Consider the following 24,790-nt stretch of genomic DNA (forward strand, 5'->3'; position numbering starts at 1 on the left):
TCCCTTCCCCTGATTCCATGGAATACCAGTAATTTTTGTAAAAAGAGAAAGGGTAAATGGTGAGTTTTTGGAAAGGATGAGAATTGGTGACTATATCCAGGAACTTTCCACTCTTCAGCCATCTACTGTAATTGAGATCTATATTTTTGTTGAATTTTTAAAATTGACTTAAGGCTTTGGCTCAGAACTTAAAAGCTCAAAAATCTGAATTAGAAGCTTTGTGATTTTGGGCAAATCGCTTAGTCTATCTGTCATCCCTCAGTATCTCTCATTATCTCTGGATTGTAGGCCATTGGGTTTAACCTATATCCAAATAAGAATTATCTTTAAAACATAGAAGTCATCTAGATTTTTTGATAACTTGTACTCTTCTAACTCTAAATCCTACATACAGAATTGCTCTTTAAGTAGAGGCCCAGTTATCTGCGAAGTGGAGAATGGACTTTTTCATTGCATCTGGGTGGATAGCTATAAACACACTCAACTCTTGGAAGGAGGGGGTTAGGAAAGGGCTTTTCTTTAGTGTTTAAAATTATTCTGTGACCCCCTTTCATTGAATTCTTCATCAATTTTTGCAAATGTTCCCAGTTTTCTGTGAATCTGTCCCATTCTCCATTTCTTAAAATGATCCATTACATTCATATATCATAATTCCTTTTCTTGATGGGTACATCTTTCATTTTTCTAGTTCTGGGCTGTAATAAAAAAACTTCTACTACAAATACTTTTGCACACATGGATCTTTTCTCTCTTAATAATGCCCCATCCCTGTTTCTCCTAGCTCACTCAAGCATTATCTGGAAGGTTTAATTCTCATGTTCATGTGGAATATGAATGGCGATTGCTCCATGAGGACCTCGATGAAAGTGATGATGATGTGGATGAAAAATTGCAGGTTTGTGTTGGGTAATAAGTGCCAAATTAAATAATCCTGAAAAACTTTTGATCCACTTCATTCAGAGATGTTGGAATCCTATTCTATAATTTTAGGAGGCTGATGTCATGTAAAAAGAAAAATAGAGTTTGCTTTTTTTTTCTCTGAAGCCAGGAGATTTGGAGTGCTTCCCTACATGCCCTCTCTCCTTCTCATCCCCTATTTAATTTCTAATTCTAGTTAATCCTTTAATCATATTCAGATACTAACCTTATGATGGTATTTGGGGTGTTCCTTAATTATCTAATGGCAGTAATGGTCACCTTAATTGTTATTTAAGATAGATTTTTCCTTTGTGATCCTATTGATCTGTAAGAGTTACTTAGAATCATGAAAATGTTTAATTCTAGAACTGAAAGGAATCCTAGAAATCATCCAGTCTAACCTAAGCACAACCACCACCATCCCCACACACACACACCTAAAACCTCAAAGTCTGTGGGTCAGCAGCATGATAGGTTACCTGCATTTAGAGGCTGGTTAAGAAAGATGTATTGTCTAGAACTTAGGGAGGTGTTAAACCCACTCTCTTGTTTGATTCAGGCCACATCTGTAGTTTTGTGTGAAATTTCAGGTTACTCATTTTAAGGGAGACTTAATGTTGGAGAGCATTCCAAAGGAGACCAGAGAAGAGTGGTAGAGGACCTTGAGATCATGACATATGAAGCTTGGATGAGAGAACTGAACATATTTAGCCTGGAAGATAGTATAATTTCACAGTGTAAGAACTTTGAAAGTCTGCCCTATGAATATAGAGATACATTTGTCTTCTTGACCCCAGATAGTTGAACAAGAAACAATAGATAGAATTTCCAAAGAGCAAATTAGGCTTAATTTAGGCTTAATATAAGGAAAAGTTGCCTAACAATCAGAGCTATTCTAGTATGAAATGGTTTGCTTCAGGAGATAGTGAGTTCCCCTTCACTTTGCCAGAATAATATAGAGGAGACTTGTGTTGAGGGATGACTAGATGACTTGAAATTCCTCTCAACACTTGGGAATCATTGTAATGAAGGAAGTACTGAGTGCTCTTTGAGGACATGGATCTCACACCTGGAAGATCTAGAATTTGAATATGACTCTTGACTCCTGTTGCAGTGTTACCTTCACTGCATCGTCATCCTTCCTTGGAAATTCCAAACTATTTATAGCAGCCATTCCCCTTCTTTTGAGACTCAGACATAATGCACATGCCCTTCATTAATGTATGTAACCATGTCAAAGTTGGAAACTGGGAACGAAACTTCTTCTAATGTTCTCACCTTGAAAAATCCAGGATTTTGACATTGGTTTCAGTTCAGTTTAACATCATTTATTAAGCAATTGCAATATATAGATGTTGGACTCTGGAGCCCAGGACCTTGACAGAAGAAAAGGTATTTCTTCAGATTTAGAAGAGGAAGTGATCATGGTTCAGGCAAGGAAGATAATTTGAGCAAATATGTTAAGGTCATAGAGTAGTACAAGACAAAACTGGAAAAAGCCAAGGAGCCTGCCTGAACAAAAAACATTGTAAAATAAAATTGGAAAGGTACTACTAGTGAGACCCCATGGAGATCCTTAATTAACTATCAGAGTGTGGAGTTAGTATTTGGGGTTCACTGAAGATTTATGAGGAGAAGACATAGTCATACCTCTACCTTAGGATAATGATACTAACAACTTCTGAAAGGTTAATTGAAGGAGGCAGAGGCTTAGAATCAGAGGACTGGGGACCCAGGTAGAATTATGACAATAGGCAGAGAGTAAGAAAGTAAGGTAAATGCCACCATACCTTTTGTTCAGAAACATTTCCTATTTATCTTTCTGTATCCTAGTATTACATTCAAGGTAAAGAGTAATATAACCTGTAGACAGAAGTGATTCTTCCAGATGAAACAGAACTTAGTCTGATAACTTATGAATTCTGCTTAACTGGAACTGTTTTTTCTTCTTCAGTACATTTCTGTTGGATTATATTGTATAGGATACTCAATGAGATGCATTTGATGTCTAAATAGACATCCCAGACCACACCTGAATAGAAATCTCTTCCCACAAATGGCTCTCTCCCCTCTTTTCGAAGAACATCCAGGAAGGGAAGACTCATCTCCTGAAGCATTCCATTCCTCTCTTAATGCTTTGATTTTTGGATAGGTTAGGTAAAGGACTAGATGTTGTAGCCTCAGGGCCAAGTCTGTATGCATGACTTGGATTCTGGAACTTAAACAAGAACAACTCTGATTCAGGCAGGAAGAAGACGTTGATCATACCTTTCATCCTGTGATTCACAGTAGGGTGTGTCACAGAAGGGATCAGGGCAAGTGCCTGGATCATCCAACTGAAATTTGTAGAGACTTTTACAGATTATTAGATACAATCAATCCCTTCATTTTACAGATGAGGAAAATGAGGTACAGAGAAGGAAAGGACTTGTTCAAGGTCACTCAAGTTAAGTAGAAATAAGTCAGAATTCAAATCTAGTACTCTATAGATTGCTTTGCTAGAGAGGAATAACAAGTCACTGGAGAGGGTAAAAAATGTTACCCAATATATTTTTTTTCCTCTTGCTCCACAAAGAATGTGGTCCAAATTAGACATTCTAGTGCCTTTATTGAAGGAAAGGATTGGAAGATAGAGAAGAGGATCAAGTTTAAGATCCAGCAAACATGGTGGCGTTGAAATTGTGTCTATATTTAAGCTCATGTGTTGTAGGTGAATTTTCTTCCCCCCCCCCCGATTAAGAAGTAATAAAAAGAGAATATTAAATATCACCAATGTGGACTCCTCTGTTTTGGGGTTCCTTTAGCAGCCCAGCCCCAATCGGCGAGAGGACAGGCCCGTCAGTTTTTATCAACTGGGTTCCAGCCAGCACCAGTCGAATGCTGCATCTTTGGCTAGAGATGCTGCTAACATCGCTAAAGACAAACAGAGAGGCTTTATGCCTAGCATTCTGCAAAACGAGACCTACGGAACCATCCTCAGCAGCAGTCCCCCACCTTCACAGTCCACCGCACCCCCACTACCTCCCCGGAATATTGGCAAAGGTACTAAGCTGGAAAGTAGAAAAATGTATTGGGAGAAGTTGGGTACAAAAGGGTTCATGCAAAAGCTTTGGTATGTTGTTTTGTAGTTGATGACAAATATAAGTATCAGAATGTTCTTTTTCTAGTTTATTGTAGCTGATTTCTAATAACAACTATCACTCAGACTTATATAGTTTCTATTATTACAAAATGCTTCATTCTTCCTCTGTAAGGTAGGTAGAAAAAATATTATTACCCACTATTTTACAGAGCACACTGAGAGAGGTGAATTAACTTGAGCAAGATCATATAGCTGCTAAGTTCCAGACTCCAGTGCTTAAGTTCAGTGTTTTTTCACTACACTGCTATTTCATGATGCCAAAATGTGGGAGAATTTAACATATTTCATTGATCAAAAGGGTTTCACATTTAGGGTTTGAACAGTGGCATCCATGCCAATACATGCGAGCACATCAGACACAGTTTTGTCAACAGAAACAAAAATATAATAGGCATGGTCCTAGTGTATGTCTTTTCTTCCTCCCTTTCTTTCTGCTCCCTCCTTTTTCCTTTCTTTCTTCCCTTCCCCTCTTTCTTTCTTCACATTCCTTGTCTTTTTCCCTTTCCATTCTTCCCTTCCTCCTCTGTATACCTGCCTATATCATCTGGATATATTTTCTAGTACCATGGATGTCTCTGATTAATCCTCCAGCTCAGAATAAGGTTAGTCCTGGAAGACAAAAAGAACAGACGAGTCAGGACAAGACAGAAGGATCTGTCTCTTGGGGAAATAAAAGAAGTAAAGTTAGGTTTTGACAGCAGTGGGCGATTTCTAGCAAATCCAACTTAAGAGAACCAGTAGCTTGACTGAAAGTACTCAAGAAGTATTCCACTGGCTATAGAGACTTCTGGAGGTTTGTGAAGAGGCCAAGAGGGGGTTAGAAGACCCTTGTAGCATGTGAAAACTAAGAAAGGATTGTACCTTGTATCAGGGAGATTTAAATTCAAAGCCAGTCTCAGACACTTGTGTGACCTTGGATGTATCATTTAACCTCTGTATCAGATGCCCTTTTGGCAATTGGATGAAGTCTGTGGGACCCCTCTTTAGAATAAATTTTGTAGGCACAAAATAAAATACATAGACTGAACTACAAAGAAATCAATCACATTGAAATAATCAGTTTTTTTTCTATAAAACAAGTTCATGGACCTATTTAAGAATGTTTGACCTAGCTCATCCCCTCAACATTGAGGAAGGATGAAAGGACCACATACTAACTCTGTTTTGTACCTGAGGGTCTTGGACTTTACAGAATACATTTACAGATGATGGTACGTCTTTATCAAAGCAACAAATACCATCCGATTTTCTGGGATCTCAATCAGGTGTTGGAAGTCAAGATATTTATAAAAAACATACAATATTGAATGATAAAAGATATTGCTGAGAAAAAGAAAAGAGTAGCAAGTACTTCCACAAAGGTGGTAATAGGGACTGGAGAATTGAGAAAGGGTTGCCCCTCGAAAGGGAAGGAAAAGAAGGCTTGGCGATGCTGACCAGGAAGTGAAGTTATACAGGTTATGGGCAGGTAAGTCCAAGAGGGCTAAGATCAGAAAAATGCAAGGGCAGTCTTTAAAACTGCCAGAGCTGCCCAAAAGGGATTTTTGGCTAAAAATTTCACAATAAATTGTCTTTCTCAAATCGTTCCTGACAGAAATTGAATACCTCAGTGACATAGTTAATTGTTTGCTCCTTAATGACCTTCAGTCTGCACTCTCCAAATCACTCCTCCACTGGGTTGGCCTTGTACACAGGCCCAGCAGCAGGTAGAGGACAAAGCAGTCTCTCATCCCCGAAAGCATCCCCTGGCCCCAGTGACTGAAGTGCATGCAGTCTTTGACTTCATCTAAGTTGGTGCTCCCTCTAGAGGTTCATATTCACTTTATCCACACTTCATCTCCGGTTTGGAACTTATGCTCCCCAATATATCCTCCAGAAAAATCCACCCAGAATTCTTCAGGACTCTAGATTGTTATCAGAGGAGTTGTAAATGGGGTTCTTCCCTGGGTCAACCCAGATCCTTTTCCCTTTACCTCCTTTTCAAGCACTGATTGATTGCATATATTATATGGTTTTTTTCTAAATCACAGAGCTAAAATGATTTAGTCATCCTACATCTCATTGGAGACTTTTAATAATGGGGGTATTTGTTGGTGTAAGGTAAGTCATTTTCTGAGAATGGGAGATATTCTCAAACTTTTATATTCTACTTTGGTCAATTGGGCACATAATGATATCTGACATTTATATAGTGTTTTAAAGATTGTAAAGTGTATTTTTGTGTTCTATATTATTATTCTCTTAACTGCAAAGGAGAACACTCAAGCTAAGGGAAGCTAAATGATTTGTCTGGGATTACCCAGCTAGTTAAAAAGAAACTGATTTAAATCTTATTTAACCACAGATCTTCCTAATTCCTTTCATAGTTTTAATGATCTTTTTTCTTTACCAGTTCCTGAGCATCCATGTTTTGTGATTCCCCCACATTTTCTCCTAATGCTACCTTTTCTGTCTTTAAAATTATTTTATAGAAGTAAATAATGTATGTTTTATTTTTGTGAAAATTGATGTTTCATATCACATATTCCCATGGTGTTCATTTGTTATTAAGCCCATAAGCTTTCCTGGAATAAGTCCCTGGAGAGTGCTTATATTTTACCTGAAATTATTCCACCAGTAAAGAGGATGTTGAAAGGAGAAGGGGAGTTGACCTATACGCAGAGACCCAGGGAACCTCCTAAAGCTTCCTTCTGGTCACATGGCAGGAGACGATGCTCCCTACTAGTTTGAAATGCTAAAGGGAACCATCAGAGTTATCTTACCCTTTCCAGTTTCTAGATTTCTAGCTTTGTTTTCAAAATTATGTGTGTCCCCTGAGGTTCCTGGGCTAAAGGTACAGTGCTAGGAATGCCTCAGTCTCTGCTGTGCACACCAAGGTACTTGATTATAAATGTCGTTTGAAGAATGAATTGAATGAATCTTTGATCTCTACACTGGGTATTTCCCTCCCACTTCCATCTGAGGAAGTCATTCTTTGTTTGGAAATTACACAGACTCCAGATATGAGAAAGACTGTTGGCAAGGGCTCAGTTGGGAAGGAGAATGCTCTTTCATGATAATGAACCCTGAACCGTGATCCTCTCAGGAGACTAGGTTTGGGATGTGACTTTTCCACCCCCAGCCCCTCTGAGTAGTGTGACCAGTAGAGAGAGATGAAACCATGAGTATTTAAAACTCTACTTGAAAACAGAACCAAACAAAATCACCTCTGCCTTTTTCCTGAAATATCTTTGGTTTCATATCTGTTCCCTTGAAGTCTTGTTCCCAAAGAATGACAATTTTTTACCATTTTACAAAAGCACAAGGTCTTCTGAAGCCTCCACGAGTGTTTGATGGCCTTTTGGGAAGGAGGATCAATAATGTGGTATTTTTTGTTTTGTTTGTGTGTGTGTGTGTGTGTGTGTGTCCATGTGTGGGTTTAGTTCAGCCTCCCATCCTGGGCACTGGTGTTCAGACAACCTCCTCCGCTAACACCTCGTGGAAGACAAATTCTTTAAGTGTGGACAGTGTAAGCCGGCAGCGATCTTCGTCAGATCCGCCAGCTATCCATCCACCGCTGCCCCCTCTTCGAGTGACATCTACGAGTACGTTTTTCATTCTTCCTTCTGTTGCCATTCTACTCAGTAACGCTCTCTCTCTGGCAGGGGACAGACCTCCTTAAAAGAGGAAAAAGGGGAACCCAAACTTAGCCAGCGAAAATGTGATACATGATTACAAGAGGAGAGAGAAATGGGTTTAATCAGTCTTTTGGTGTGTGTTGTGCCCAGAATCATGCCATTCATTCATTCATTTATTCAACAAACATTGATTAGTCAACTACTATGTGCAGAGCCCTGTATGATGCACTGAGGGAATGGGGGGGGGGGGGTTAAAGCTTTTTGAAGGTTTTTTGTTTTTGTTTTTTAAGGGGCATTGATGTTAAGTGATTTGCCCAAAGTTACAGCTAGTCTGAGGCAAATTTGAACTTGGGTCCTCCTACCTACAAGACAAGTGCTTTATCCACTGTGCCACCTAGCTGCCCAAGATTAAAAAGTGTTAACTCTTTGACCTCCCTTGTAGAACTTATAGTCAAATAGGGAAGGAGTAATACATGAAGATAGATACCACTAATAGGAAGTACACCATGAGGTCTGAGTGAGAAGTTTATTACCAGTTTCAGTGATAAAAGATACGAAAAGTAATATTTTCTTCAGTCAACTTTTTTCTTTCCCCTACCCCAATGACTTATTATTCTCCAGCCCTTGTTCTTCTCTGGCAAGATTCCTGACACACATTTTTACTTTCTTCCTTTGTATTTTAAAGCATTTTTAAGACTGTTTTCTCCCTCTAATTATAAGGATCCTTAGTCTTTCTTTGGCCAATTAATTTTTTTCAGTGACTTTCTGTAATGCTGCAGCATTCAGTAAATGCTGCAACCCAGTGGTGCTGTCAGTTTGAATGTGGTTACCTAGATGATAATGTATGGTGTGTTCTGTCTCTTCCCATCACCATCCTCTCTTTACCTTAGTAGTCATCATATCATTGGAATTTCCCACATCCGCATTTCCTATTGAAATAAGAATGGTAGAATAGTGTTTTCCCAGACGTTCTGAATGTGGACTAGAGTTGTTTTTATCTCAACATTTGTAATGACCCATTTAGTAAAATATATGAGCTTAGCACATCTTCAGTTGTTTGTCAGAGATATAAGACAAAAGGAATGTCCTTAGTACTTTTTGCTTAATTCATTTAGTGAATGTAATTTTTAGGTTCCTCTGAGATAAAGAGAGCTTTGTAGCACATGTATACTTAATTAGAATTAGGGAGAAACCTACACCTTAGAATGTAGTTCAATTTGAAGTATCATACCCAAAAATTAAAATGTCGCTTTATCCCTCTCCTCCATGGCCTGGCAGTGGCAAGAGGCCTCACCTAGATCACTTAAATTGGTAGGTCAAGCCTTTCTGTTTTTCATCTTGACTTGTCGTAAGTTGTTTTCCTCACCTTATATAACCTGCCTTGTCACCTTGGCAAACTGAAATTTTCTTAGCCTGTCTTAGAAGCTTCAGGATTTTAAATAATAATAATAACTGAAATTTTTATATTCATTTAAGTTTGTTAGAGCAACTCTGTGAAGTGGGAAATGTGATTTATTATTATCCCCATTTAAAAATTAATTGTGGGGGCAGCTAGGTGGAGTAGTGGATAGAGTACCAGCCCTGGAGTCAGGAGTACCTGAGTTCAAATCCAGCCTCAGACACTTAATAATTACCTAGCTGTGTGGCCTTAACCCCATTGCCTTGCAAAAAAAAACTAAAAAAAAATTAATTGTGCCTTCCACTGACCCAGTTCTTTTTGAACTTTTTTGAAAAAGAAATAAAGATTGAGAATATTTTACATTTAAATAACACTTATTTTTCTAAAACCATCTGTTTCATATCTTTTAATTAATTTTATTAGTATAATAATTTTCTGAAGAATATTGGATTGGTTACATCTTACATTTTTAAAAAATGAATAAAGTGAGACACAGAGTTGAACCGGTTTGCCCAAGGTCCACCGTCTGGTCAAGAGCAGAGTCAGAACACCAAGGTCTCCTCCCTTCTACCTTAGTGCTATTTCCACTGATCCTCGGGACTGAAGGCATAACAGTCTATTACCTTAAAGGTGTAGCTGCTTCTGTCTGGGAAAAAAGTATGCTACTGACTGATGGAAAGCTTGCTTGCTTAGTGTAAACTATTGAATGGAGTTCCCCTTATTGGGTAAAGATGCCTTCTACCTCACTGATCCTTCCCTTTTACTTTTTTTTTCTAAAATCGGCAATAAAACAGTACATGTTTTTCCTTCTTAGGAAATATCTCTTAGGGCAGAAGAAAAAAGGAGGCTCTTCCCTTTCCAGGACACAAAGGAGGTGAGAAGAAGTATAAGTGCTGCAGAGACTGAATTCTGACTGCTTTACTCTTTTTTTTGTCTCATTTTTTGCCCCATAGATCCCCTAACTGCAACCCCACCACCTCCTGTGGCAAAAACAGCCAGCGTGATTGAGGCCCTGAACCAGCAGCAGTCCAAGCCCCCTCACACCTCCAAGTCCATCCCGCCACCCTTGCCGCCACAGCCTCCTAGTAGAGTCATGCAGAAAAAACCAACTCCTGGGTAATGAATGGTTCTGTCTCAAGTCTGAGTTAATGGATTCTTATTGGTTGCTTACATTTTCACTTCTTAATGTCAATGCTAATATGCCTTGGTTTATTAATAAGCCTTCTTTGAGCTAGATCTATTCAGATGAACATAGAAAGTTCTATTGATGGAATGTGTTTTTAAGGCAACTTCATTATCTGCAAGATCTTAGCCAGGTTACATAACAGTTCTTACCTCAGTTTCCTCATTTGTAAAATGGGGGAAGGGGGTGGATTTGATCATGTTTTTGCAAGGCAAATGGGGTTAAGTGGCTTGCCCAAGGCCACACAGCTAGGTAATTATTAAGTGTCTGAGACCGGATTTGAGCTCAGGGACTCCTGACTCCAGGGCCAGTGCTATATCCACTGCATCTCTTAGCCACCCCAATTTAATCACTTCTAAGATCTTTGCCAGTTCTAAAACTTGATACCATTATTTTGTAAAAAGTTCTCAAAAAACATTGTTTTTATTATTAATAATAATTGTACTTGGGGTGGCTAGGTGGCACAGTGGATAAAGCACCGGCCTTGGAGTCAGAAGTACCCAGATTCAAATCCGGTCTCAGACACTTAATAATTACCTAGCTGTGTGGCCTTGGGCAAGCCACTCAACCCAATTTGCCTTGCAAAAACCTAAAAATAATAATAATAATAATAATTGGACTAAATGGTCTCTGAAATACATTTCTATTTATATGCACTTTATGCTTTGAAAAGAGCATTCATATCTCATTTGATCCTTAAAAGTAACTCAGTGAAATAGGCAGGTGAAAAAGTGGTCACAAAACTATGAAATGTAGTTTCTGAAACTAGAATCCTGGATCTTAAAACCTTCTATGAATGCAAATGATGCCCTAATGCAATGATGTAATTTTTGCATTTCTACTCTTCACCTTCAGTGCCTCCACTGAAGTATATTTGCCTCTCTTTGTATTCCCAGCACTTAACGCTGTATACGGTAAGTGCTTAATAAATGCCTATTGTTGTTGTGACTGACTTCTCCAGTGATTCTCTGAAGCTCTGCCATTGAAGCACCCTATAGAAGGGCCTTCCGAGCTGTAAAGGCTTGGAAATGGATTTTCAACAGCTGGTTACCAAAGGATGAATTATTTTAACCCCCAGCAATTCATGAGACTGCTGCCCAAGGCCTGAAAAGGGGTAAGGACCTGCTTTGGTATCGAAAGTACCACAGAGAGGAAAACAGATGAATAAACTTCCCCAATACATTAGAAATTCCTGAGAACAGAAACTCTATTTTTTACATTTATATATTCTTCCAACCAGAGATGAGCAGCAGGGTCTCTTGGAACTTGGTAAAAATTCAGTAAATGACAAATGGATGGTTGGAAAAGGCAAGAATACAAAGAATTTGGAAGCAGGGGGTGATAAGGCAACTCTGTAAGCAGATGAGAGGAAGCAAGTCTGGAAAAACAGATTAAGAAAATGGTGTGAAGGACTTCAAAAACCAGGATTCTTAAGGATGAGGAGGCAATGGCAAGTGAGATGTTCAAAGCTTTGTGTAGGAGGATTGATCCAGTGATGGTATGCAGGCTAGATTGGCTGCTAATTGTTCTGCCATGTTTCTTAGGTGACTGGGTAACATTGCAATCAGTTAGACAAATGCTGCATCTTTCTTGAACCCTCCAGCATAGAAAGACCTCATATTTCCTCTGGGTTTTTGTTTTGTCATGTAGATCACATTCACATCTTGTAGCTTATAACCTCATCTCTTAAAAAGGACTTGGCTGGAACAGTAGTCTCTTAGTACTATGGAAATTTTATTATAATAATTTTTATTCTTTTCCAGTGAACTCTCAATATATGGCTGTGGCACAAAGCTCTTTTTAAGTCTTCTTAGTAGCTCTGAGAGGTAATTAGTTCATCCCCATTTTACGGATATGGAAACTCAGGTCAGAAAACTAGTCAGTATCAAACTGGGATTTTTTTTTTCGTTTTTATTTATTTAAGGCAATAAGATTAAGTGACTTGCACAGGGTCACACAGCCAGGTAATTATGTGTCTGAGACCAAATTTGAACTCGGGTCCTCCTGACTCCAGGGCTGGTGCTCTACCCATTGCGCCACCTAGCCACTCTCAGACTGGGATTTGAACCCAGGCTTCCTTATTCCCAGGCTAGTAGTCTTTCCCACTGAACTCTCTGCCTCTTATATTGAGTTCAGGAAAACTTTTATTGAAAGAGTGGAGACCCTGGTTGGTAGGTGGTCCAGTCATAGAATGGGTCTCTCAGTTGGCTTAGTAGTAGCCTCACTTAGTTTGGAGAGGCTGATGACCAGAATGTTGGCCAATAGGTGATACAGTTCTTAACCAAAGATCCTCATAAGATTTACTGAGGAGTAGGGTACCAATGCCAACTCACTGACAGCACTTTTGAAGAAATTATAATAAACCAGGATATATTAAGCATCTATGCCATACTTAACTCTGGGAATTATATAAAGTTTAAATACTATTTTTTGTTTTCATAGAGCATACATTCTGGTGGGGCAAGGATAATGGCATAGATAATTAGCTGGCTAAGTACATTAGAAAAAGAGGCTCTGAGTCACATGATCAACAATATGAAAAATGAGACATTTTCTCTGATCCTTATGATCTCTCAGACCTCTCTAAAACTAAGTATGCACCAAAGCTAAAGCAATTCAGCTATCTCCATGGTCTAGGATACCCAGAAGCTAAAAGAATTTTTTTTTAAATTACAAACTCACTAACCCTGGATTCATTCACTCCTTCACCTCCCATGCTTCTGGCAGCACAATGCTATAACAGACCAAGGACCACCTGACAATTCCCCCAGTGATTTTCGCCTCACTCTTTCCTATTGGGTTGAGACTCTTGCTCAGGCTTTCCTGGGGTCTCAGCACAGCCTGCCAAGCCTGCCAGTTCAGAAGCGCCCTGCTGCAAAGTTCTGCACTGCTGGTGCCACCTCAGAGAACTGAGGAGAAAAGGAATGGTTCAAAAGCCAGGGACTTCCATGCGCATGGAGGCTGTCCAGCACCCCCCCCCCCAAACCTGAGGACAGGAGCACCCGACCACTACAAGTCAGGGGGCCACAACTCATACTGGTGAAGCACAACTCACCCAGCATGGGGCAGGCTGAGACACTAGGACCCACCCTCACAGAGAAAAGGGAGGCATGAAGGGAGGCTAGAGACCAAAAGTACCATTATAGGAAGAAGAAAAATTCAAAGACTTTGAGAAACTAAGAAATCAACAGGAAAAAATTAACCAAAGGAAATTATGGCCTCCAATTCCAGTAACCAACTTCAGGCATCTATGAATTAGGAGAGTGGAATTTATGTCCTGCACAGCAAAACTAATGAGTAACCAGGAAACTAGAATCTGCAATGGCAAACCTCAAAAAAGAAATGAAAGACTGGTAATGAAAATACCCAATGATACCCTGGAAAAAGAGAAGCAAGAAACAATAACATTAAAAGAAAATGTACTGCTGCAAGCAAAATATGCTAAAAGATAAGCAAAAGGGAAAATATGGAACTAAACAAATTTCTGTAGAAACTAGAGTTAAAAGACTCATGGTATCTTCTAAATGGGACAGCAAAAGAAAATATATATTTCTCTGCCCCAACTGCAATTTTGTAAAAATTTAACATACAGTAGGGCAGTAAGAAGAAAAAAAGACAAAAATAGTTAATAAATACTTTTTAAACCACAATACAATAAAACTAAAAATTGGTTCAGGGACCACAAACAAAAGTTGCAGACTCGAATGGAGACTTCACAGTGAAATCTTAAATAATGAGTGAATCAAAGAACAAATTTTAGAAATAATTAATACTTAAAAGAAAATAATCATGATGAAACAGCATAACCAACATTTCTGGGATCCAACTAAAGCTGTCAGCCCTCTGGGAGAAAATCATTTCTATTCAGTCATACCTTAAAAGAAAAACTTCTAAAATATTCACAGAAAAATATATTGGAATCAAGAAGGGAAATAAATTAGAAACAAGCAACTTGACAGAAATTTTATAAATAAAACTAAAAGTTAGTTCTTTGAAAAGATTAGGAAATTGATAAACCCCTTAGCTCATCTGATTTTTTTAAAGAACAAAATTAAATAAGAATGGCAGATGATCAGGGTGAAATCACAGTAAATAAAGAAGAAATAAAAGAATAATCAGAAGATAAATATATAGCTATATACTCAAAATTGAGAACACAAAAGAGAGTTTTGATATTCAGGCTATATATTTTGTTTCTGTTCCTGTCTCTCTCCATCTCTTTCCCCCACCTCAGTAGACAGACACACACACGCATGTGCTTTCTAATAATCTTTCTCCAAAAGATAAATGGCCAAAGTATATGAATAAACACTTCCCAAATATCCACAAAATGCTCCAAATCACTAATAAGAGAAATGAAAATCAGAACAGTCCCGAGGTTTCTCCTCATATTCTGAAAATTGGCAAAAATGACAAAGTATGACCAATTATGTTACCTCAAAGGAAGGACTGTAGAAATATAGGCACACTAATATATTGTTAATGGCACTGTATAATGGTATAACCATTTTGACATTATGTAAAAAAAAAAAGACTAAAATGTCCATGCCCTTTGTACCACACTCTTATTTACTGATTTACTGACTTCAAGGAAGTCATCGAAAAGAAATCCTCATATACTCCAAAATATTTATAGCAATAGCACTTTTTATGGTAATTTGGAATAGAGTTGATGCTCATCTCTTGAGAAATGGCCAATAAAATCATGGTTCCTGAATGTGATGTCACTGTATGTAAGAAGTGATATATATACAGAGAAGCATGAAAAGATCTATATGAACTAATATAGCATGAAGGAAATAGAGCCAAGAAAATAATATGCATTAATTACAACAAAGTAAATGGAAAGAATGACTCAGAAAAATTAAAAGTAGATGTAAAAAATTTATAAAAGTCAAGTGAGGCTCCAATGAAGAGATATGAAACCCTAAACCTTGGTGAAAAGGTATTTGTCATGTGGGGCAACTCTCAAAAGGAGATGTGTAAGGATACATGAGATACTAAGTTAAGTTGTAGGAAACAAAATAGAAATAAAAATTTATTGAAAAGGAAAACAAAAAATGATCACCTCTCCTTTCATTTAAGTTGGACCTTAAAGATTAATATTTAGGCACAAGGACCAAATGGATAAAGCAGTTAGGCTATGAAAAATGACCACATTCTTTGTGATTGACAGGATAGGATACATAGGAAGAGGGAGCATATGAAAGAAGTGAGAATGTCGGTTGGAGCAAGATTTAGAGGGCCTTGTTGAATGTCAAGAGTTTAGATAATAGGGAGCTATTAAAGATTTTTGAGATTTGACCAGAATGAATCATTAATAATAATATTACAGAATGTCGGTTGAAAAGGACCTCAGAAGTCATATAAGGTGACCAGTGCCTATTTGTTGTATATGGGTATTTGCATGTTGTCTCTTCCATTATTTTCTATCACATTCCTCTTCAGAGCAGAAACTGATTTTTCCTTTCTTTGTATCCCTAGCACTTAGCATAGTGACACTGTCAGTCAATAAATGTCATTGGACTAGTGTGGACTAAATAGGTATCCTCACAAATCATATCTCCATGTAGTTTTGAGCCTCATTTTGGAGACCTCTCTTGCTGGGCCAAAGCAGCCTATTCTACCCTTTAATGGCTCTCATTAGAAAGTTTTCCTCAGGGGCGGCTAGGTGGCTCAGTGGATAGAGCACCGGCCTTGGAGTCAGGAGTACCTGGGTTCAAATCCAGTCTCAGACACTTAATAATTACCTAGCTGTGTGGCCTTGGGCAAGCCACTTAACCCTGTTTGCCTTGCAAAAACCTAAAAAAAAAAAATAAAGTTTTTCCTCACTTAAACCAGTATCTTTTTCACTGATTTCCACCCACTGCCCTTCAAATTTTGTCTTATCTGGTCCTTCCAACCAGTCCTTGTTTGGCAACCTGACAATTACATGGGGCTTTTACAGACCTTGTTTCCTGACAGCTAATAACAACCCATCCTTTTTTTTGGGGGGGGGGGGCTTGTACTTCCTCACTTACCTTCTTTAGGGATGACCTGTTTCACATGATTGTATTTATACCATACAGCCCCTTGAAGCCACAAAATATTATTTTTACCGCTTTTGATGAAAATTCATTAAATATAAATCGCCTCCTTTGTGAGGCATTTGGACAGAAGCCTTTTTTAAATATCTTATCTTCTTCCCTGAGATTTTTGACAAACTTTATGGAATTTAATTTTACCTTTACTCACTATTTTGAGTCACTGTGATGTGCTACAACACCAGCATGCCCTTAGGACTTTCCACAAGTGAAAAGTTCTTTGCCCTCTTACTACATAATCCCTCCATTTTTAAAAAGTAGATTTTGTTGACATCTTCTGCTTTTGCATTGCCTAGATTGCTACTATATTCTTCTTCCTCTTCCCTTCCAGAAAGCTAATCCCTTATAGCTCAGAATTTTTCCTTTGGTGTTTATATTTTTTTTTCAGATAGTTGGATGTAACTTCTCATTGAAGACATGCCTTTCTCTAGCATTCTCCATAACACATGAGCTCACCTGCCCTCTCTTATTCTTTCTTCTCTCTTATTCTGTCTCCTCTCCCTTTTTCTCTCTCCTCTCTCCAGTTTACTCTCCTTATCTCTGTTCTCACTCATTCTCTCTTCTCTCTCATTCTTTCTCCTCTCTGTCCTTCTTCCTCTCTGTCTCTTTCTCTCATATAAATACCCATTTGTTAGAATTCCAGGTAAAACATTTATTATAATTTAACATTTTTAAAGCATTTACTATGTACCAGACACTGTGTCAAGCACTTTACAGTCATTATCTCATTCTGTCCTCTCACAAAATAATCCTGTGAGGTGTAGGTGCTGTTATTATCTTCACTTTACAGATAAGGAATTGAGACAACCAAGGTTAAGGAATTTATCTGGCTTCACACAGCTAGTAGGTGTCTTAGACTATATTTGAACTAAGAACTTCCTGATTTCAGGTCCAGTGCTTTATCCACAGCAATACCTAGCTGCCTCCACATCAAGACAACCCTAGAATCTCCTTTTTGCTTCCAGATTTTCCGCAGTTCTGGATGAGTTAAGTTTATTTTATATATAGATATAAATAGACAAGTGGAAATAAATAGACAGACAGATAGAGAGAGATAATGTAGGTATTCTTTGGGGAAATCAAAGAATTATATTAACACACAAAATTCTAACCAGAGATTTTCATTATCTGCTTCTGAAAGGAAACAAGCCACATATAAACTAAATCTTGCTTACTAGTGTTACTTGCTTTATACAGTTGTTGTGATCTGAAAAAACTTTGTGTGTGTGTGTGTGTGTGTGTATATATATATATATATCTTATTTTGTATATAATCTTATTTTTAAGCACTTTTGGAGTTCACTTTTTAAAATAAAACTATTCCTTAAAGAACCATACCATAATGCTACAATTTGTATAGTTTTGGATTTTCTTAAGAGAAACATACTTGCATCACAGTCTTTTGTATTTGAAGGTAAAATAGCCAATCTTTACATTTATAAGCTCTATCTCTCCTTTTTCCTCCTTAACATTTTATTCCTCTCCTCCTAAGCATTATAGAAGATGTGTTTTTTCTCCTTGCTCTCCATATATGAATCCTGTAAGATGCTATGAGATAGGACAGGAATGATGTATTATTATTATCCCCCTTTCTCAGAAAGGAAAATCTCTTTAGATTTATAGACTGTCACAATTGGAAGGGGCCTTCCCGTTCTCTCATTTTATAGAAGAGGAAACTGAGACTCAGAAAAGAGAAGAGGAAGCAGACAAATGGCAGTTCCAAGACTTTATTGTTTAGGGTTCTGATTCATAAATATGCAGTAAACTCAGGTCTGAGCAACTAGGGTTATAAAGCCAAAGACTTTTATGATTAAATAATTTATAGCCTTTGAGCTAGAAAGGGACCTTAGAGACTATTTAATCCAACTACCTCATTTTAAACCCTAAAGAGGATTAAAGGATATACTGAGGGATTGTTGATCAGTATTACTATAGACCTTAGCCCACAGGCCATATTAGTCTGATGAAGATTTGAAATTCACTGTCTAATAGTCTTTTAGGCATGAATTAACTGTTTGACCACATATATCTCATAGATAATGTTATAAATATCCAAATTGAGCGGGGGGGCGCTAGGTGGCGCAGCACATAGCACACCAGCCCTGGAGTCAGGAGTACCTGAGTTCAAATCCGGCCTCAGACACTTAATAATTACCTAGCTGTGTGGCCTTGGGCAGGTCACTTAACCCCATAGCCTTGCCAAAAAAAAATGGAAAAAGAAAATAAATATCCACATGGCCCTTGGCAGAAAAGAGATTCCCCACCCCAGCCTTAGAGACTGTGAATCCAACACCTTCCTTTACTAGACCATGTACCTGAGGCCTGCCTTACAATGGTTAAGTGACTTGGCCAAGATCTCACTGGTAAAGTGAAAGAGCTGGATCACAATCCAAATCTCTTGCACTCTTCTTTGGGCTCGAGAAAATTGAAATAATTGTGACATCTCTGCATACTTAACAAAAGTCTTTGATTCTTAAAGTTTACAGATTGGTAATGTCTTTTTTTTCCCCCCTTTTTGTTCTTAACAGCATTGACAAGTCATCCTCTTTGATCAACAAAGGCCAACCTAAAGCATCTGGTAACTACCTCATTCAAAGTCTACTTAAGGCTGGGACCTAGAGAGACTGAATTCAATTAACAGAACATTACTCCCTGTGGTAGGGTTCGCTAACATTCTGCTGCTAAAGAAATAGAAGCTTTAATTATAGTTGGCCACTGACTCTTCCCCTTCTTTACTGCCATAAACTGACCAGAAGGGGGAAGAGCAAACTCCAGGAATGAGGTTGTTAGAACCCTTGGAATTATTAAATCTGTGAATTATTATAAAGGTTTGAAATCTACAAGTAGGAAAAGCCAGAATAAGATTATTTGGAAATTCAGAAGAAAATATGAATGCAATTAAGAAATATTTTTTCTCAAGACTATTCTCTTTTTCATATGTAGAGAGAGATTAACCTGTTTGGGTTCGTTGGGATTAATAAAAACTGATGAAATAGCATGTTTTAATAAAGATTTTTTTTTTGGACTTCCCACAGCCGGGGAGATCCCTGAAGTATCTGGTCTCACATCCAATACATCCTCAGGTTTGCAGCCGCCAGCACCCATGCCAAGGAAGTCACAGATAGTAAGTAGTTAAGTTTGACTACGAGGTACCAAAGGAGGATACAGATTTCACCAAGACTTTGTCAACTGCCCTCAGTGAATTTACATTCTGGGGATAAAACTCAGATGTCCCAGGTTCTGACAATCCTTGCAGGAAAAGGCACTTCCAGCTTGTAAGATTAGGAAGGGCTCCAGAAAGAAACAGATTTTAAGCAGGACTTTAAATGATCCATTGGTTTTCAACTACCTGGGATGGGGGTGGAAGGGGAAGTGGGAGAGATGAATGTCAGGATAAGGACTGGGAAGAAGAGCTTTGAATTTGAGGACAACTGGTCAGCAAGCCTTAACTAATGCACTGAGCACTGTGAATGCAAAGAAAGGGTAAAGCAATCTCGTGGAGAAAACATGAATATAGATAGGTAGAAAGGAAGACTCTAGCATCTGAGGGAGTCAGAGCAACCCTGTTTTAGGCCATGTCATTTGAACATAGTTTTGAAAGGATACTAAGAGATGCTGTTGATGAGGGAGATCATTCCGGGCAAGGAGGAGGAAGATGAAATGATATGGGAGACTGGCTGGATTATAGACTGGCTGGAGAGGAGTACCAGGCTGTTCAGAAGCCTGGAAAGGTGGAACAGAATCAGATTGTGAAGAGCATTAATGACTATAGAGAATTTATAATCTAATCCTGGATAGAGCCACTAGAATGTATTGAATAGGGGAGGTGACTTGGTCAGACATATGCTTTGGGAAAATAACTTTGGCAACTGAATAGAGAATATTTTGGAGTAGATAGGTACTACAGACCTCCCTGACTTCCTTTAATTTCCACCTAAAATCTCACCTTCTATAGGAAGCCTTCCCCAGTCTCTCTTAATTCCAGTTCCTTCTTTCTATTATTTCCTGTTTATCTGGTATATGACTTGCTTTGTATATGTTTGTTTGCATATTGTCTCCCCCTTTAAAATGTAAGATCCATGAGGGTGGCAGGAACTGGTTTTTTTTTATCTCTTTTTAATTTCTGCAGTCCTTATAACAGTGCCTGTCCTTGTTTTTTGATTAACTGCCATCCCTTCACACTGATCCTACATTCACTACCACCACTTCCCTGTTGGTTCTTTAACCCCTTGCAATCTGTGGATTTTGTTCTTACCACTCTTGTTTGTATTGGTATTTATATTAATACCCTAACTTCTAAGTTTCTCAATTTACTCAGTTTCTATGACCTAAATCTCCACTTAACTTTAAGTGTACACATAGGTGGATATATCTTTGATCTTGCCTTCTCCTCAAAATGTTATGCTTCAATGTTTATAAAACTCAATTTCTTTTTTTGTGATCGTATCTTAGCTCATTCTGTCATTTATTCATGCCTTATCATCACTAACTCTATTGTTCTTCCTCACTGTGACTTTGTCATTCCAGCCTTGTGTACTTTCTCAGACCAACTAAGTGTTTCCCTTGTTCAAGTCCTTCGTAGGTCTGTTAGGTAAGGGTTCATTTGACATTGAGGCTAAATGAACAGCTTATCAGAGTTGCAGTGGAGATTGAGTACTTCAGTGTCTGGAACCTTATCTTGCCAGGAAATCTTAATCTTCCTAAAACAATTCAAATGGAAACAGTTCCATTTTTTGGCTGATAGATTATTCAGGTTTCACAGGCATACAACAATGAAGTCAACACAGCAAATCTTTAGACATTTATGGAGAACTTGCACAAGGCAAGCACAGTCACACAGAGTTCAGAAGAAGTGGTATGAGGACATTCACAAGATCTTTCTGAAGAACCTTAGTATCAGTTATGAGACATAGGAGATTGTGGCATAGGACTGCCCAGTATGAATTGCCCACATCAAAGAAGATACTGTGCTCTAAGAGCAAACTTAATGAACAATCCAGAATCTCAGAGATATGAAGGAAACATGAGGTTCCAATGTTGAGACAATTCCATCCCAGATGTTCAAATGGACTATTTATGTCTGACCAGTGTAGAGGCTTCCAAACTCATATTGAACTGATCAGCCGCATTCCAACATATGGTACCTTGACCTGGCCAATATCATGGTGTCTTTGGTCCTCTATGAAGTAAAAAGGATGAACTGTAAAACCTTTGTCTATTCATTAACCCTACAATAATTACAATCTCTGTAATCCCAGCCTCCAGGTGATTCAGAAGTCATCTCTGTACTAGCTTCTCATCTTAAATACCTCATGACCATCCCTTGTCTTATCAAACTCCAAGTCTAAATTACTACTTTGCTTCTAGTTATATGCAACTGGATGCAGCTAGAATAATCTTACAAAGGTTCCACTACAAATTTATGTTATCTAATCCCAGGTGGGCCTTCATCACAGCAAGGTAATCTTTCTACTCTTCTTTAATTGATCTTTATTCCACTCACCACAGTGGATGTTGTAAACCTTATCACTGCTTAAGCATCTCCTGGTAAAAGCTTCCTTACTCCTCATCTGAGGACCTTGCCTCATTCTACACTGAAAAACAATGAGACCATTCACTCTTCTCCATTTCTCCTCAATTAACACAAATCTGACTTCATCTCTCACAATTTCTGCATGTACTCAAGTCTCTCATGAAAGTGATCCTTCTCCTTTCAAGAGCAGCCTCTCTATAGTTACCCTTCAATCCCATTCCTGCCTCCTCCAGTGGATTTCTCCCGCTCTCATCCCTATTCTCATCAACTTCCTACTAATTTGCTCCTTTTCTGCTGCCTAAAAATCTTTTTTTTCATTCTTAAAAAATAAACCCTCCCTTGACCTTATCTTCCTCTTCTATATCTCTCATCCCAATCTCAGATAAATACCTTTAAAAAGCTATCTCTATTCAGGCATTCTATTACATCTCTTTTAAACCCCCTAAAAATATAGCTCCTGATTTCATTCAACTGAAATTGCTCTCTCCAGAGTTACCAAATCTAATGACTTTTCCTCATTTTATCTACCCTTTCTGCAGCATCCAACACTATTGATCACTGTTTCCTCTTGTATATTCTCATTTTGGGGTTTCCATGGTTGCTTTCTCTTGATTTTCCACCTGCCTATCTGACAGCTTCTTCTTCGTTGCTTGTGCTGGAACTTCATGCATGCCTTGCTCACTAACTCTAGGTGCCCCTCAAGGTTCTGTCCTGGCCTTTTTTTTCTCTGTATCCAATCTCTCTTGATGATTATCATCTACTCCCATGGGTCCAATGATCATCTCAGGAGATAATTCCTATATTTACATCTTCAGCTTCAGTTTTTCTCCTTAAGTATATCACCAGCTATCTACTGGATATCTCTATAGGCATCTCAAATCCAGCATATCCAAAGAAGACCACATTATCTTTCCCCTCAAACTCACCTTCTCTTCAGAACTTTCCTATTATTGTTGAAGTCACTGTTACCTGTTCTCCTAGTCACCTAAGCTCACAACCTTGGTGTCACTTTTAAGTCCTCCTTTGAACTCACTCCACAGATCCAATATGTTGTTAAGTCATGTCATTTCTATCTCACAGCTCTTGTCTGTGGCTCTTCTCTCCTCTGACATTTGACATCACTCTGGTGCAGACCCTCATCACCTTAAGCCTGGACTGTGCGGGTTGGTCAGCTGGCCCCAAGTGCCTGTTCCAATCCGTACTACACTCAGATGCCCAAGTTATTTTCCTAAAGCATTGGTCTAGCCACATTGCCTCCTCTACTCAATAAATTCCAGTGACCAGAGTCTCAGGAAAGCTTTTTTCAGATATGAGAGACTTGAGCATGTTTATATGATTCTCATGGTCTTGACATATTTATAGGCTTCAGTAGATAGGAAGTAGAAATCATTGATGGAATATAGTCTCAAGAGCTTGGAGGTTATGAGATCAAAGATATACAAGTATAAAGAGTAGCCTTAGCTAAAAGGAAGACCACCTCATCTTCTAGACAAAAATTAAAAATGATAAAGCAAATGTTTTAAGGAGGTGGATGAGGGAAGTCGATTGTGTTTCTGTCATATGGTCTTAGGGTTCTCAGTAAATAGAGGGTCATAGTCATATAAAGGTGAGGAAGAGTGGAATGGAGATAGGTTCCGACCTGGAAGAGGGACCTCAAAAGTCATTTAGCCCAACTTTGAGTTTTCAGAAAAGCAGCAGAGGGTAGGCAAGGAGTTTTCCAAAGTTGGCAGGTGGATTGAGAAAAATCCCATGAGATATTCTCCAGTAGTTCAGGTATTATCATAATCCAAGTTCTTTGAACTAATCAAGCCAGGTTATGGGGAAACTGAGGTAAAGTGAAAAGAGCAGAACTAGAATATTATACACGGTAACAATAATATTGTAATGACAATCAACTGTATAAGATTTGACTACTCTGATCAATACAATGATCCACAATAGTTCCAAAGGACTCATAATGAAAAATTATATCTATTTCCTGAGAGAGAGCTACTGAACTTGACTGTGTAGAATGAAGCGTATTTTTTCACTTTTTTCTTGCAATATGGCTAATGTGGAAATATATTTTGTATGATTTCATATGTATAAGAAGTATTATATTTCTAGTCTTCTCATTGAGTGGAGGAGGTTGAAGGAGGGGGAAAAATATGGAATTGAAAATAAAATTTTAATTGTTTAAAAAAAACTAAGCAGAGCAGCTAGGTGGCGCAGTGGATAGAGCACTGGTCCTGGAGTCAGGAGTACCTGAGTTCAAATCTAGCTTCAGACACTTAATAATTGCCTTTCTGTGTGACCTTGGACAAGTCACTTAATCCCATTGCCTTAAATAAAATAATTTTTTTTAACTAAGCCAGGTTAACCCTCCAATTTATCATCATCATCTTGTGAATGAGGGAAAGGGGGAATAATAATGTAATAGAAAAACACTAGACTTGATGTTCAAGGACCTGAGTTTAGATTCTGAGATTATTGTATGAAAGTTGAAAGGGAACTCAAAAGCTCTCTAGTTCAGCATCCTTGTTTGACAGATGAAAAAATTAAGATGTAAGGATCCTTATGTATAATTTAGTGACCCTTGTTTCTATTTGAGTTCAACACCATTGGACTAGATAAGTCATACCATTAGAAGAAGGATTTGAACCCTAGTCTTCAGAATCCAGAGTCAGTACTCTATCCACTCAAGTATGCTTTCTCACATAATCCTATAATTGTCATTCTGCTTCTTACTGTTAGTGTTATTTGCCTCTTCTAGGCCTCACTACCTTATAAATGAAATGAAGGAGTTGAACTAGATTAGAGATGTCCAATGTGCAGCCTGCAGGACACTCCTAAGGATGCCCCAAAGATTAAAATAGTTTTGGGAGCTATGTAACAAAATAAATAAAACATAATAAACCATTGATAAATATTACATT

The 24,790-nt window shown here is 38.2% G+C and overlaps 1 protein-coding gene across 5 annotated transcripts in view; it reads left to right on the forward strand.

The window, feature by feature from the left end:
• Positions 1-24,790, forward strand: part of ASAP2 (ArfGAP with SH3 domain, ankyrin repeat and PH domain 2) — a 326,404-nt gene that overhangs the window by 290,015 nt on the left and 11,599 nt on the right. For 2 of the 5 annotated variants that reach the window (XM_074209625.1, XM_074209629.1), the window contains 6 exons: positions 782-895; positions 3,723-3,960; positions 7,483-7,644; positions 10,030-10,192; positions 18,871-18,920; positions 19,378-19,466. In XM_074209625.1, the coding sequence (XP_074065726.1) occupies positions 782-895; positions 3,723-3,960; positions 7,483-7,644; positions 10,030-10,192; positions 18,871-18,920; positions 19,378-19,466 (816 nt within the window). The remainder of the gene's footprint in view (positions 1-781; positions 896-3,722; positions 3,961-7,482; positions 7,645-10,029; positions 10,193-18,870; positions 18,921-19,377; positions 19,467-24,790) is intronic. The other 3 variants (XM_074209626.1, XM_074209628.1, XM_074209627.1) reach the window with 3 other exon arrangements.

This window comes from Macrotis lagotis, chromosome 1, assembly GCF_037893015.1.
Source record: "Macrotis lagotis isolate mMagLag1 chromosome 1, bilby.v1.9.chrom.fasta, whole genome shotgun sequence".
Taxonomy (NCBI): Eukaryota; Metazoa; Chordata; class Mammalia; order Peramelemorphia; family Peramelidae; genus Macrotis; species Macrotis lagotis.